Source organism: Gracilinanus agilis, chromosome 6 (genome assembly GCF_016433145.1).
Source record: "Gracilinanus agilis isolate LMUSP501 chromosome 6, AgileGrace, whole genome shotgun sequence".
In the NCBI taxonomy this organism is placed as follows: domain Eukaryota; kingdom Metazoa; phylum Chordata; class Mammalia; order Didelphimorphia; family Didelphidae; genus Gracilinanus; species Gracilinanus agilis.
Window position 1 is genome coordinate 55,131,613 of NC_058135.1, and position 15,611 is coordinate 55,147,223.

The window sequence follows — 15,611 nt, forward strand, 5'->3', positions numbered from 1 at the left end:
TATACAAGATCATAGCATAAAGATAGAACATACACAAAAAAGATCAAGTGATGACAAATACAACCCAGACAAACTAGCAATAACTTTAACAATAACATAAGGTGTTCTTTTTTTTTTTTTGTGGGAAAATAGGGCATGTAAAAGTGAAATTTGGGAAATGTATCAAACTACATTTCCCGTGATCCAACAAGGTCCAACTGGTTTCCGGGTTTTTGGGTGTGGGGAGGCCTACGTCTTGACACAGGGAAGAGTTTATAATCCCCTGGGTTAGGAGGGAGGCTCTCTTGGCCAGCAGATTTGGGAGGAGACAGGAGACAGTAATGGCGAGGGCGGCGATTTTGAATGCTTACAAGCGCGTGGTCTAATAACTATCTATCAGCATGGCTTTAATTAAATTACTAATATATATTATTATATCAGCCTTTATTATTTTTAATATTTATAATTATATAGTGAAAAATTGTCACCTCAAAGCCCAACTTAACAGCAACAACAACAAAAGAAGCAATTACAGTAATACATGCACAAAATCTAGATACAACACTCATAAAAGAGAAAACAAATGTTGTGATCACAATTGTGCATCATCTAGTCAACATGCTCCTGACCTGCAGACTATGTAAAAATACATAGCTCAGGGAGAAAAACCACATTATTTCCAAGTACTGATGGAAAAACATGATATCTTATGATGCCAGGAAACAGCCCATGAACATAAGGAGAAGCCCAAGGGGTGTGGAAAAAGACATAAAAACCATGATATAAAAGACTTGGGCATGGAAATACAGTATGGACATGGAAAAGCAAAGATTAAATTTAGGGATCAGATAGAAGAAGAGAATCAAATGATCAGGGATGTAATAGAAATCAAAAATAGAATTTATGGGATAAAAGACAATGTTCCAAAGAGAAAGGAGAAAAATACAAATGCATTTACACCAGACTTTAAACCAAACATAATGACTATAGCACTGACAAATCCAAATGCAACAACAGTTCAAGAGATAAGCTTAAATGGGTATTCTGAGCAGTTTCACACACAGATAGACAATGATATGAAAGAAGACCACTGGGAAGGAAAGAGCATTATCCTTAAGCACTGACACAAACAAACCTCCAAGAGAGTTGGCACATGAAAAGGTTAAAAGAGAAAAGAATTGCATTGACATACTAGGACATTCAAATTTAAACCCAACAGTAAAAGACTTTAAGCCAAAGAAATCTTTGAGAAAAACCTTGATTTAAAAACTTCCAAACTTACAAGCTTGTGTTACTTCAGGAATGTCTCCATCCTGGAGAGAACTCTAAATGCTTAAGAGATAACCAAATATATGAATCACACACACAACAACGAATCAATCCATAAAATAATACAGCCAAGCCAGGATAACAATCAAGATAATAACATGTTAATGCCATATAGAAACAACAATGTAGGGGAAGTAAATGCATTGCAAGATCAGAATGCATTGCAATCTGAGGGTCCAAAGCTAGAACAAACAGTGGTCATTTTACAAGAGGAAGAGGACATAAGATATACAGAGATAGAGGCTCCAATGATACAAGTAAATCAAGAGACAGAAAATAATGAATCACAAGTAATGATTGAAGTAGGGAATGAAATCTTACCCTGCTCTTATTGACACAGGTGCCACTTGTTCTGTTCTCAAATCATGACCACAGAACAGCACCATCAAAGGTTCTGTCCAAGTGAAAGGGGCAACTGGGAAAACACAGAGAGTCCCAAAATTGAAATCAAAGATGGTAAAGCTAGATCATCTCATAGACCATACTTTTCTCTTCCTGAATGTCCCTCGAACCTTTTGGGGGGAGATTTTTTGTGCAAAATCGGGGTGACTATACAATGTGACCAATCAGGGCAAATCTTCCTACAACTACCAAAGCAATCTCTTAAACATCATACATTGCTATTCCTCAGGCAGTTGGAGGATGATGAGAAAGAACTCATTGAAGGAACTATCTTTGGAATCCTCAAAGATATTCCTGAAGAGCTTTGGGCAAAACATTCCACAGACATAGGGATTTTAAAGTCAGCAACCCCTGTGAGGATAGAAGTCAAAGAAGGTACCCCTCCAAGAATACCGCATTATAGATTGAGGAAAGAAGCTGTTGAGGGTATAACACCAATCATACAAAGCCTCCTTGATCAAAACATACTGGTACCAACTATCTTAGAGTATAATATCCCTAACCTGCCCATCGAAAAAAGCAAAATTAGATGCCCAGGGAAAAATTCAGAGGCAATTCATCCAGGATTTGAGGGCAATACACAACATTGTAAAGAAATGCCATGCAGTGATTCCAAGCCCCTCTGCTATAATCTCTGAAATCCCTAGCAATCAAAGATGGTTTACTATCATCGACCTCTGTAGTGCCTATTTTTCCATACCCCTCGATAAGCTGGAAAAATGCCTAGTTCACGTGGCAAAGGATGCCACAAGGATTCTGTGATGTTGGGTCATTGTTCTGCCAAATACTAAAAAAATACCTGGAAACCATCAAATTCAAAGAAAGCAAACTGTTACACTATGTTGATGATATACTTTTAATGTCCCCAATCTCAAAAGTGTGCCAAAGAGAGAGTAAAATCCTTTTGCAAGAACTCTGCAAGAGAGGTCACAAGGTATAAAAAAAAGGCAAATTACAGTGGGTAATGCCAAGAGTAGAGTACCTAGGGTTTGTCTTGGAAAATGGCATGAGAAAAATTTCCAAGACAAGGGTAGCAGACATTCAAAAGCTGTGTAATCCAACAACCAAAAAATAGCTACGTGCAATCTTAGGAGTGACAGGGTTCTGTAGGCAATGGGTTCCTGAGTACAGTCTAATATCTAAACCTCTAACAGATTTAATCAGAAAACAGTCTCAGAGCCTCTGAAACTCACAAGAGAACATGTCCATGCAATAGAAAAACTAAAAACTGCAATACTTTCATTGCCTGCTCTCGGAATTCCAGATTATTACAAAGAATTTCATCTTTTTGTCCACAAGGACAAAAGAGTAGCTTCTGGAGTATTGGTACAAACCCTAGGACAACAATTCAGACCTGTGGCTTATTATAGCTCTCAGTTAGATGTGGTGGCCAGGGGAATGGCTCAGTGTTTCCAAGCAATAGTCGCAGTTGCCCTCATAATAAAAAAGGCATCTGAATTGGTTCTTGGATGCAAGCTAGTAGTATACTCCCCACATCAAATAGAAACCATGTTAAAAAACAGCAATTTACAAGCCTTTACATCTCAACGGCTATCCCAATATGAAATTGTGCTATTGGGCAATGAGAACATAACCTTGAAACATTGCAAAGAGTTTAACCCAGCCACCCTGATCCCAAATCTGCCAATGAAAGGAGAACCAGTGCACAGCTGCAAAGACTAGGGAAGATTTGACAGACACTCCCCTAGAAAACACAGACTTAAACATGCACACAGATGGCTCTTCATACATGTTTGAAGGGGAACAATACACGGGAACAGCTATTGTAACTCAAACAGATACACTATGGTATGCATCTTTGCCAAAAACTATGAGTGCACAAGGGGCAGAAATCTTAAGTCTAACAAGAGCTCTTCAAATTGGGAAAGGCAAATGAATAGACATTTTCATAGATTCCAGATATGCTTTTACAGTACTACATGCCATCGGACAAATCTGGAAATATAGGAGATTCATAACATCAGGAGGAAAACAAATTGCATATGGGGACATCATTCTGCAACTTCTAGAAGCAGTACAACTACCTAAAGAAGTAGCAGTCATGCACTGTTGGGGCCACACTCTTGGGGAAGATAGCACATCATTAGGGAACCATAGAGCGCACATAACAACAAAGTATGGGGCTAGATTTGGCCCTATCCGTGTCCTGACTTTCACCCTTGTGGAAGAGGACAATTTAAAACATGCCTATAGCCCAAGGGAAGTTCATGACTGGAAGAAAAATTTAGGGGTCAAACTAGTGAATGGCATATGGTTCTCTGAGCTAGGCAAACCCATCTGGCCAAAAGCTCTATACTACCCAATGTGCAATGCCATTCATGAAAAAGGGCATTATGGCACCCAGGCATTAATCGTTAGTATGATGTTTCTGTTTAGCACCTGGAATCTCCCCCTGTGCCATACGAGTTTGCCAAAAATGCAAGATCAATCAGGGAGTTTGTAGAAAAAAAAGGTCTTGGAGGCAGACCTTTGGCATACACTCCATTTGAATGTTTGTAGATAGACTATATATGCATGCCCAAAGATAAAGGATTCAAATATGCACTTGTCATAATTGACCAGTTGACAAGGTGGCCAGAGGTTTTCCCTGCCAAAAAGAACAATGCAGCGTTCATGATAAAATCTCTACTGAAAGAAATCATGCCTAGATTTGACATACCCAATAGTATCAGTTCAGACAGAGGGAGTCATGTTACTCATGCAATACTTCAAGAAATCTACAAGAATGTAGGAATAAAAGGGAATTATCATGCCATTTATTACCCAGAAAGTGCTGGGCAGGTGGAAAGATTCAACAGAGAAATAAAGACACTTATTGGCAAAGTCTGTACAGAAACTCATCTAAAATGGACAAATGCTTTGCCAATAGTATTATAGTATCTGAGAAGCAAACCTAGTGGAGACTTATTTCTTTCCCCATTTGAAATGCTATATGGCCAACCTATTTGGCAAGGTAGAGCTCACAAAACCCCATATGTCTCAATGCTGGGCGCAGATTGTGAACTGCATAAATATATCCAGGTCCTGCAACAAAGATTCACAGAACTCCATGAACTCGGTTTGATTCAACAGAGTTCCCCTTGATTACAACTTGCGTAATTTAAAACCAGGAGACACAGTGTACATAAGAAACTTCACAAGATAATCAGTAACATTCACCAAATGGTTAGGACCCTATCAAATTTTGCTCACTACCCCTACAAATGTAAAAGTAGAAGGAAAAGATCCGTGGTTCCACATGAAGCATGTGAAACCTGAAAAGAAATATACAAATGCCAGAAAAAAGTTCAAAACAGACAAATTACAGAAAGTGCTAAGGCCAGAAAATTGAAATTCAAAATCATTGCAAAACACAAAATCATTGCAAAACATTTGAAAGTGCATATAACACACACACAAACACAGTGATTGACATCACTGACAAAGCATCACAATTCACACTCTTCCTGTATCCGGACCAGAGAGCCCGTCCAACAACATGTATGACAACAGACAACATGTGATGGAGAAACAGAAAAGGGGAAGGAAATGAGCATTAAGCACTGAGCTAACATTTTTACAATTATTTTCTGTTTTGATCCTTACAACAACTCTAAGGGGAAGGTAATATTAATTTAATTCTGCAGATAAGGAAACAGAGGCAGACAGAGGTTAAGTGACTTTCCCAAGATCACACAGCTAGTAAACATATGAGGTTGGAATTGAATTCAAGTTTTCCTGACTCTAGGCCCAGGCCTCCTATCTGCTAAGCTACCTAGCTGCTTGACTAATAAATGGCAAATGGTAGGTGCTTAAAAAAAGGTTCATTGGTGATCGATTAATTAATATGTACTTTACAAAAAGAGTCTGATATGAGTATAGCAACTTAAATCTCAATCCATTTATTACCTATACACAAAACTACAGCTTTCATTGTACATTTGGGATAATGGTGCTACTTAAGGAGCAGTCTTTTTTAATATGAATAAAAATAAGTTAGGATTTATGAAAGAGGGGTATATTCATACATAGGTAAGTCTCTAAATCTTTGAGGAAGTTTAAAAATTGTCTGGCCCAATATAAAAGTTTACTTGGTCTCTTCTTCCATCACTCTCAAAATACTGTAAAGAAATGTTTGCCAAAATTCCAAGGACCATAAAACCTTCGTACATTTTTTAAAATGCTAGAGAGCCACAGTCCTTGGCATAGTGACAAAGTTGTTCCCAGGGGTAAGGAAGTATACACCAATTCAACATTTCCAACATTAACCCCTTATTCAAGAAATGCTTTTGAACTCTTAACAGTTATTTGAAAACCACTGTTTATCACTTAAAAAAAAGCATATGATTAAAACATGTTAACTATGCCCAGGTATTACTGGAAAAAAAGGGAGAAAAAAGAGCTTGTAGTCATACTATATCAGCATAGCATGAGTATTGCAAAAGCTAATTTTGCTTTTTAAGATGACGTTCAGATACACTGAAAAGAGTTCAACATGCATTAAGAAGGCCAAGAACCCTACAATATACCCATTGTTGGAGTCTTACATATTTAGATGATCTCAAGAAACAAGACAGTACAAAATAAGGTAGTAAGAAATGTAATTAAGGGCTATCTGAGAACAATAATATATGGTGAAAAGTTTAAGAGCTGAAATTTTAGATTTAGGGAATAAGATGAATCAAGTAACACAAAATTAGGCAAATGGAGAGTTAGCATAAGGAAGTCAATGGAACAGTTCTCACAGTAGAATTAATGCTGCCTTAGTAGCTAAGGACAGAGAGGAGTTTTTGGGCTACTTAAGAAGGTGAATGATAAAATCAAACTTCTTGGTAATCTATAGACAGGCCAGTAAGAGCCAATGTGGATGTTTGAAGACATTAAGTGTAGAATAAAGGTTATATCAGATCCCTTCCAAATCTATCATCTTTAACTAGGTTTTCAGTTTTGTCAATTCACATCAAGAATTGAGTGTCTCTGTACTATGTGAAGCAAAGAAATAAAGGCAAAATATTATGTCAATATCAAAGACAATTTATTAAATGTCTCCTGGCTCTATAGTGTCACTCTAAAGACGAGTTACTATTTATGGTCCTTGACCTGTTTCCAAAGCCAACTAGAATTCCAAGATGTAACAAGAGAGAACTTGTTAAACTGAAAACCAATATGCTTTATTTTCCCCCTTTAATGACAAAAACTTCCTCATCTTTCATTGAAAGTCTTGGTTCACTGACTCTAGAAAGTGCTCATTTTACTAGAATGAAGTACTTTAACTTTGCAGGCTTCCAAGGAAATATCATATTGAATCACTTCTGAAAGATAGAAAGAAAACAGCTAAAGGCTGACTTCTGTTAAAAAAGGCCACATGTGATATTTAATTCTGTGTTGTTTAAACATATTCTAAGCCCTGGGAAACCCAAGGACTCTGCTACAACTCCCCCCCCCCCCCCCGACACCTCCCACTTTCTTTGTGGGAGATGTCAGAGAAAGCATAAAAGAGAAAGTTTTGGTGCCTTTTCTCACTCTGGATCCTGGAGACTCTCTCTACCCTGGAGACTCTCTTGGCCCTGAGCTCTCTCTTGGCACTTTTTTCGGAGATTTACCTCCTAGCTTCCTCTAGACCTTCCCTTTTCTAATCAAAATAAACCTAGCTATTCTAACAATAAGTGCTACCTGATCTTTATTGAGCTCCAAAGTGCTTGGGTAAATTTCCCCTCCTAGGCTTGGGGCTACCCCAGCTACCCTTCCTCAGGCTTCCCTACCTTTCTTTCCCTTTCTATCCTATCTTTCCCTTCTACCTCCAAAATTCCCTTTCACAATTCCAAGCAAGAAAGAGAGAGGAAAAAAAAACAAAACAAAACAAAAAAACAACAACAAACTATAGTGTTATGAGGTATTATAAAAAGTAAAAACGTAATAAAGTGAGAAATACTTGGTGCCACAAACTGAATTATTTGTGAGGATGAAATATGAGACTCATTATAGAGCCGAGGATATAGAGAAAGCCTTGGAGACAGGGATAAAGCTCAGCCTCTGATATTCTGCTCATGTAATCAGGGCAAGTCATCTCTTAATATTCCAGACAACTTAAAGATTATTGAACCTTGAATAATGGAGGATGATACCTCATAGAAATAGGGTCTCTAGGAATAAGGATGCATTAATGGATGGAAAAATAATTTCAGAGCAATTTTCTGAGATTTATTTTTCAAAAGATTTTTATTTAATTAAATAATTAAAAATAAAAGAAGTATGCTTCAAAATTCACTCATAGTTTCTCTTTTCTATCTCTTGAGGCAGATGGCATTTTTCATTATGGGTACTTTGGAAGTGCCCTGGATATTCATTTTGATCTTGGTAGCTAAGTCCTTTATAGTTGATTACCCTTAAAATATTTCTGTGACTGTACAACATTCTAGTTCTGCCCACTTCACATTAATTCATATAAATCTTTCTAAGTTTTTCTGAAAGCATCCTGCTCACCACTTCTTTTAGCACAAGAATATTCCAACACAATCAAATAGTATGATTTGTTCAACCATTCCCCAGTAGGTGGACTACACCATCAGTTCCAATCCTTCGCTACCACTAAAAGAGCTAGTATAGAATGGCTAATATGACAACAAAGGAAAGTAATAAATGTTGGAGGGGATGTGGCAAAATTGGAACACTAATGCATTGCTGGTGGAGTTGTAAATTGATGCAACCATTCTGGAAGGCAATTAGGAACTATGCCCAAAGTGCTTTAAAAGAATGTCTGCCCTTTGATCCAGCCATACCATTGCTGGGTTTGTACCCCAAAGAAATAATAAGGAAAAAGCCTTGTACAAAAAAAATTATAGCTGCACTCCTTGTGGTGGCAAAAAATTGGAAAATGAGAGGATGCCCTTCGATTGGGGAATGGCTGAACAAATTGTGGTATCTGTTGTTGATAGAATACTATTGCTCTTTCCACTCACACTATTTTTCTTTACACTAGATAACTTAGTGATTGGTCTTCATGCCTGCCTGGGTCTTGCTCCCAGTCTGAGGTAGCTCTCCATTTCCTCAAGTGTTGGTTTATTTGAGGTAGCCTTACATTCATGTTTGCAACATTTGTGTTCCCCAGTTTCTTGTTTCTATGATCTATATGCCCATTTGGTATTATAAAAGTCTTTCTTGTGTCTTTCAAGCTGTTTGGTCTTGAGAAATCAATTTGTTTCCTAAACCTGCATTGCCTAATTAGATGTCCCTTGAGGTGGCAAAGGAAGCACCTTGGTATCTTGTTTGATTTGTTTTGGTTTGAATAAGATTGATTTTTAGCAGTTTGTAATGCTAGATTTTTGAATTCTTCCCTCTCCCTATCCTTTTTTATCTCCTTTAATTGTCTTTTTAATTCTGATATTGTTCTGTCTTTGTCTGAGTCTAATTTAGATTTTATCTTTTGCTCTTTGTTTCTTGATTCATGTATATAGGTAGCATGTTGTTTCAGTTCTTTCAGACTTAAATCTTCCCATTGTGGGCAGTTTTGTTTAAAGTAAATCTGCATGGGTATGCTTGTCCCCCTGATGAATTATCTTCTTTTGTGGGGCAGGGCTTCAGCAATTTGAACTCTATGGTATCCTAGAAAATTTTCTGAATTTTCAATTAATCTATCCAGAAAAATACTAGAATGCTTGTCCTCTGCTTGCCTCAACTTTTCAAATTGATTCCAAGCATTAGTGTGTTTAGCATGTATTTTTACAGCCTCAAGATCTGCCCTAAATTTTAATAATTGCTTCATATTAGCTGCCACAGTAAGATCAATGTCTTCATGTTCCCTAGGCCATGAAGTCAAATACTGGTTTGTTCTAATTTCTTCCAGAAATTTAGCCTTCTCTGATGGAGTGTAAAATTCATCTAAAATAAATTCAACATCAGTATAGGATGGATGAAATAAATTGAAGGTCCTTTTTAATTCTTTTGCTGACACGAGGTGAGAGGAAATACTTGGGGAATCTCCTTCTCAAAACCTCTAGATCTTGTGCTGTAAAGGCTTTGTAAGTTTTCATTTTGACTAGTTCTCCATCAGGCCTAAATTGGGTTTGATCAATAATAGGGTATAGAGCCATTGTGGTAGAACCTACTGCTCCTGCCTCAGTTTGAGTAGTTTCCTCTTTGTCAGTTTCAGTTTGGGAAGAGCTGTCTGTAGTTTGATTTTTGTTTTCATTCGCCATAGGCTTGTATGCCTTTTCTATTATTTCTAACTGCATTATGGTGTGTGCATCTAGAGCTTGACCTTGTCTTATCTTGTTGTTAATTTCTATCATAAGTCTCAACTGTTCTTTCATCACACAAAATAAATCTTCATTTGTTTCTTTCTTTGTGCCAAATAGTAGCTATATTGTTTTCTTCAGAGTCCAGATTGCTTGAATCGCAATTATAAACATAGCTACTATTGCTGGTAGATAGGATAGGAAGTCAGCCGTGGTAAATGCCAGATATTTTAGGTGTCATATAGGGTGAGCAGCTTAATAAAATATTCTGGTATAATGAAGAACCATAATTTTAAAATATCCTGTGTGATGGAATACACAAATAGGAATAGCACTGAGTCAATAAATGTAGCCCTAGCCAGACCCATGGTTCCTATTCCCCTTTCTTAGGTTTCTTTTCCCTTATGGCTTTGCCAAAAACTGTTATAATGGTATAGAGATCCAGAGAAATAGATGGTATAAATGGATGGGTCTCAAAGATAGTATGGATGGAGGAGGGATTGTATGCCCAGGCCTAAGCTGATTGAAGTTGGTGAGGGAGAAAGCACACTCTCCTCTCACAGGCCTTATATAATTGTTGTTATAATCTATACCTCTCCTTCCTGACAGGCTGGGTTGAATGAGCCCATCAGCTACCCTTTCTAACAGTTTGCCCAGGCAGGGAACCCCTGAAAGGTTGTATGGATAATTAACCTCACTAGTGTAATAAGGATTTGATAATTCGAGATAGCCAGGGATGTGTATGTCTGAGCTGTGATGCCCAGTCAGCCTCCCTGCTGGCTGTAGGCTCCTTTAAGGTGGAGAATGTGGAGCCCCTCCCTGCTGGAGTGAAGGCAGTAACCAACAGGAAGTGAAGCTGACACACTTCCTGAATAAAATGGATGCCTGGTCAATATTTCCTCTGGAGACAGGTGGTTGCTATCTTCCCTCTCCACAGCCCCTTAGCCCTGGAAGATGTTATAAATAACTATTTAAGCTCACAGTATCAGGCTAAGGGTTTGTTTAAACACTGAAGGGGAAACTGAGGAAAGAGGGTTAGGGTCTGGAGAAGCTGTTGCTAAGGGTGACTGGCCAGTGTTAGCAATGGACCTAGAAGGTAAGATCAGGATGAAGGAACCAGCCCCTCACCCAGAGATAACTTCCACTGCTCTGATGTTAAGTGGTTCACCAGTTAGACAGATGAGGTTGATGATTTGGTTTAGGGGTATCCCTGTTCCTAGGCTGACCTAACCTAATTTCCTTCCCACGATCCACAACCCACACCTCCCTTCAAATTCCCTTCAACCTCCCCGGGGTCCCCAAGGGAAGTCAAGGGGTAGCTGGGTGTCTGGGTGAGGTCAAGGAAATCAGAACCCCAAAGTTGGTTCTGCAGGGGTATTTATAGTCCCAGTTCAAACTGTCAGGTCTTGGGACTGGCACTAGCTGGGCCAAAGTTCCATTCTACTAACTGCCAGGATTGCCTAGGGTAATTTGCAAATGCAAGAGATCTTGCATAAATCCTGCATTATACTAGGTCCCAACCCTGAGGTAGAATTAGTTGTTGATGAGGAATATTGATTAGCTATTGGATAAACTCCACCAAGGATGCCAAGGATGGTACCAAGCCAGGCTGAAAAAGGAGGAGGGTTGGGCGCGAGGCTAGCAACCTCACCCCGTAAAAATCTCACTTGCTACAGAAACTGCAACCTCATTAAACCAACAAAACCAACAATCGCCTAGTCTGGAAGATTGCTCTCCAACAGGGTCCATGACGTGTGCTGGCAAAAGCCAACAAACTCCAGGTCTTTGTTAACAGATGCCTACGTCACATCTTGAACATCAGATGGCCTGAAAGGATCTCCAATACCAGACTCTGGGAGGGAACAATTCAGTGTCCCATCAGTCAGGATACTATGAGAATTGCCGGACAAGCACTGAGCTGGAACCCACCAGGGAGGAGGAAAGTCGGAAGGCCAAAACAGACCTGGCAAAGATATGCTGAAAACGAAACAAAGACCCTTGGAATGACATGGGCCCAGTTGGGGGAGTTGCCCAAAACAGAGTTCGTTGGTGTGAGATGGTTGCGGCCCTATGCTCCTCTGGGAGCCAACAGGAATAATAAAAAATAATATATTGGATAAAGGTATAATCTGACTGTGTATTGGTCTCCCCTTCCCAAGGGCTTTGGTATAATCACCACTCAGGAAAGGTACTTGATGGTAAATACTGTATTTAAATCTAGGCCATTTACTTTTTCTTTTATGAACTACAACTTTTCACATTCCCTTGAAGTACTATCCATTTTTTAAAATTGCAGAATTAAGAAGCACAACAAATTAAAATAATTAAACATGTTCATGGTGCAAGAACCAACTTTCAACTGAAAGACAATTAATTATAGGTGAAGAAACCAGCTCATTCTGGTTCCAACTGGTCAAGGTTAAAAACAAAAAGTAATACATAAGAATGAGGGGAAATAGAGAGATAGAGATAGAGAGAGAGAGAAAGAGATAGAGAGAGAGAGAGAGAGAGAGAGAGAGAGAGAGAGAGAGAAGGGGGGGTCTGGGAGGGAGAGGAAGAGAGAGGGAGAGAGACAAACATAAGAATTGAGGGAGGAGGAGAGGAAGAGAGAGGAGAGAAAGAGTGAGGGGAAGAGAGAAAAGAGGAAGAGAGGGAGAGAGAAGTAGAGAGGTGAGGGATGGGAGGGAAGAAACAGACAGAAGGAGGGAGAGAGGGGAGGGAGAGAAAGAAGGAGGGAAGGAGAACAAAGGAGAAGGGAGACAGAGAAAGAAGAGGGAAATAGAAAGGAAAGAGAGAAGGAAGGAGAGGGGAAGAAAGAGGGGAGGAAGAGAGCAAGAGAAAGAGAAAGAAGAGGGAGGAAGAGAGAGAATGGAAAAGAAAGAGGGAAAAAGAGAGAGAGGGAAGGAGGAAGAGAAAGGGAGAGACAGGGAGAAATAAAGAGAAAGAATTGTTAGATCTTTCTTTAATAAAAGATATTAAGATCTATTTTCATCCCTTCCATTCTTTTATCTATAGATAGTTACATGTACAGTAAAAACAAGAAGGCAAGCAGTCCAAGTTCTAGTCCTGGTCTCCAATAAAAAGCTAGGTGACTTGGATTATGTCACTTAATCTCTGAGTCTCAATCTCATAAGCATAGGAGAAAAAGCTTTGGGCTTGGATTTAGAAGAGATTGAAGTACAAATCCTACCTCTAACACAAATTAAAAGACATGGGGACATTATCCTATCTATCAACCTCAGTTTTTAACATCTGAAAAAATGAGCATAATAATACCTATACTACCTGCCTACCTATCTCAAAGATAGGTAGATTGAGAGGTCAAAAGAAATAATGCAATTAAAGTATTTTGTAAATTTTAACACCTAGGAGGAAAGCTATTATTATTCTAAGCTACAAGGAAAAGTAAGAACTACATTAAACAGAAAACACTTTTAAAAGAAACACAAAAAATATAAAAGACATGGGAGGTAATAGTATCATCATTCTAAAAAAATAGGTGTTTGTACAGAAATAGCATTTAGTCAGGAAGAATGGAGTTCAAATTCTACCTCTGAAACATGCTGGCTGTGTCATCATGGGCAAGTCATTTGATCTTTTTAATACTAAAAGCTACAGGGGGCCAACTTGCACTGGGAAGATTTTCCTCTTCTAGGAGTTCCCTATAACAATGAAATCACAGATCTGGTGCCCATTCCTTTTCATGTGTTTGAAAATGGGGAGACAAGGCACAAACACTTACCATGTTTCCCCCTTGAAATATCCACATATTGGCAAAGTCTAGGATGGGTGATGGTCTTGAGGATTTGAAAGCGTCCCAGGATTTTTATGGAGTTAGGGGTCAGAGGAAGTCCATTGCTTCCACAAACATCATGTGGCAAAGCAGAGGCAAAGAAGGTAAAAGCACCTATTTCTGCATCCTTCAAAGGAAACATCTTTTTCTTTCTTTCAGTTTTTCACCTTCAGCACACATGCAGGATAGTCCTAAAAAGTAATGAAAAAAAATTAAAATCTCAATTTCAAAATCCATATATTAAATTGTTTTTAAATGTGCCATGCAGGGCAGCTAGGTAGCACAAAGGATAGAACACCAGGCCTGGATTCAGGAAGAGCTGGGTTCAAATGTGGCCTCAGACACTTCTCAGTGGTGTGACCCTAGACAAGTCATTTAACCCTCATTGCCTTATAGCACTCTTTAGCTTTGGAACCAATATATAGTAATCATTCTAAGATGGAAGGAAGGTAAGGATTAAAAAACTACTACTACTAATAATAATAATAATAATAACAATAATAATAAATATTAAATTAAAATATAAAAATAACTGTGCCCAGCACAATGCTTGGCACATAGAGGGGCACTTAATAAATGTTAGTTGATTTACTGATGTAATTAATTAACATACAACTTATAGGCAAATGTTAAACTATACTCTATAGATAAAACATAAAAGTTAAACTTCCAAAAGAATTTTGAAGACTAAAAACAATACTAATCTGTATTCTATCTTAGAACTAAAGCTTCCCTAAGATATTCAAGCAATATAAAAATGAGAGATGACATTCAATTCAATACAATAAAGGGATTAATAAGGGCCTACTATCCACCACCACAGAAGGAACAGATGGAGTCCAAATGGAAACTGAAATATGCTGTTCTTTACTTTATTTCCTCTAAGAATTCTTCTCCAGTGTAAGCAGTATGTGTCTTCTCATAACATGAACATGGAAATATGAATTATATAATAATGTTAAACTGGAAAAAACAGAAATATCAAATGGTCAGAAAAACCAAGTCTTTAATTAGAAGGATAAGTCCAATATTCGGCAGCATACAGAGCCCAATGCCAAAACCTTTACAGGGTCTACACCCAGGGACTCTGGGGACAGTATCCCTGGGAGAAATCAATCATCTCAGAGGAACTATGAAATCTGGGGAACTTATATGCCTCTTGAAGAACTGAATGCTAAGAGTAAGATTGATTAGATTTATAATGGCTATAAAGAATTGAGGAGTTCTAGACAGGAGTATCAGAGAGAGGCTGATTGCTTTCCAATGTACACAAAAGGGAAAGATCCAGCCCAAGGGCTGGGCTACCAAAGAAAGGGCTTTGACACAATGGGAGAATCTACTAGGACAAAAAAGCATTTAAAATCTGATTGAGTCTGCTAGTTCCATCTAAAACACTTTAGAAATTCTCTGGTGACTTGGTCAAACTTGATGTCTTCAGCTTTCAAGCTAGCTAAATTTGAGGGTTTCTAGATTCCAAGTTGACAATAATATATGCACAACTTATATTACCTGCCTTTCTCAGGAGGCTAAAAGGAAGAGGGAGAGATCATGGAATCCAAAATATCAACAAATAAATATTACAGTTCAAATCTGGCCTGAGATACTTCCTAGCTGAGTGACCCTAGATAAGTCACTTAACCCCCATTGCCTGGCCCTTACCACTCTTCTTTCTTAGTAAGACAGAAGGCTAAGGGTTAAAAAAAAAAAAAGAAAGAAATATTCAAAAAGTGTACAGACATTGAAAGAGATAGAGAACAAGGGAAAAGCTTTTCAAAGGTTTCTGTTTGACTTTGCAGAGCTGGGCTGGCTCAGGCACAGAACTAAACAGGAGAGATTCTAAAGAGTGAGGAAACTCACAGAGACATTTGGGGCGG

General features: G+C 38.4%; 1 protein-coding gene across 1 annotated transcript in view; it reads right to left on the reverse strand.

Annotated features, from left to right (window-relative positions):
- Positions 1 to 15,611, reverse strand: part of TBCK (TBC1 domain containing kinase) — a 262,360-nt gene that overhangs the window by 240,621 nt on the left and 6,128 nt on the right. The window contains exon 2 of the mRNA XM_044681636.1: positions 13,687 to 13,928. Within this exon, the coding sequence (XP_044537571.1) occupies positions 13,687 to 13,879 (193 nt within the window). The 5' untranslated portion in view covers positions 13,880 to 13,928. The remainder of the gene's footprint in view (positions 1 to 13,686; positions 13,929 to 15,611) is intronic.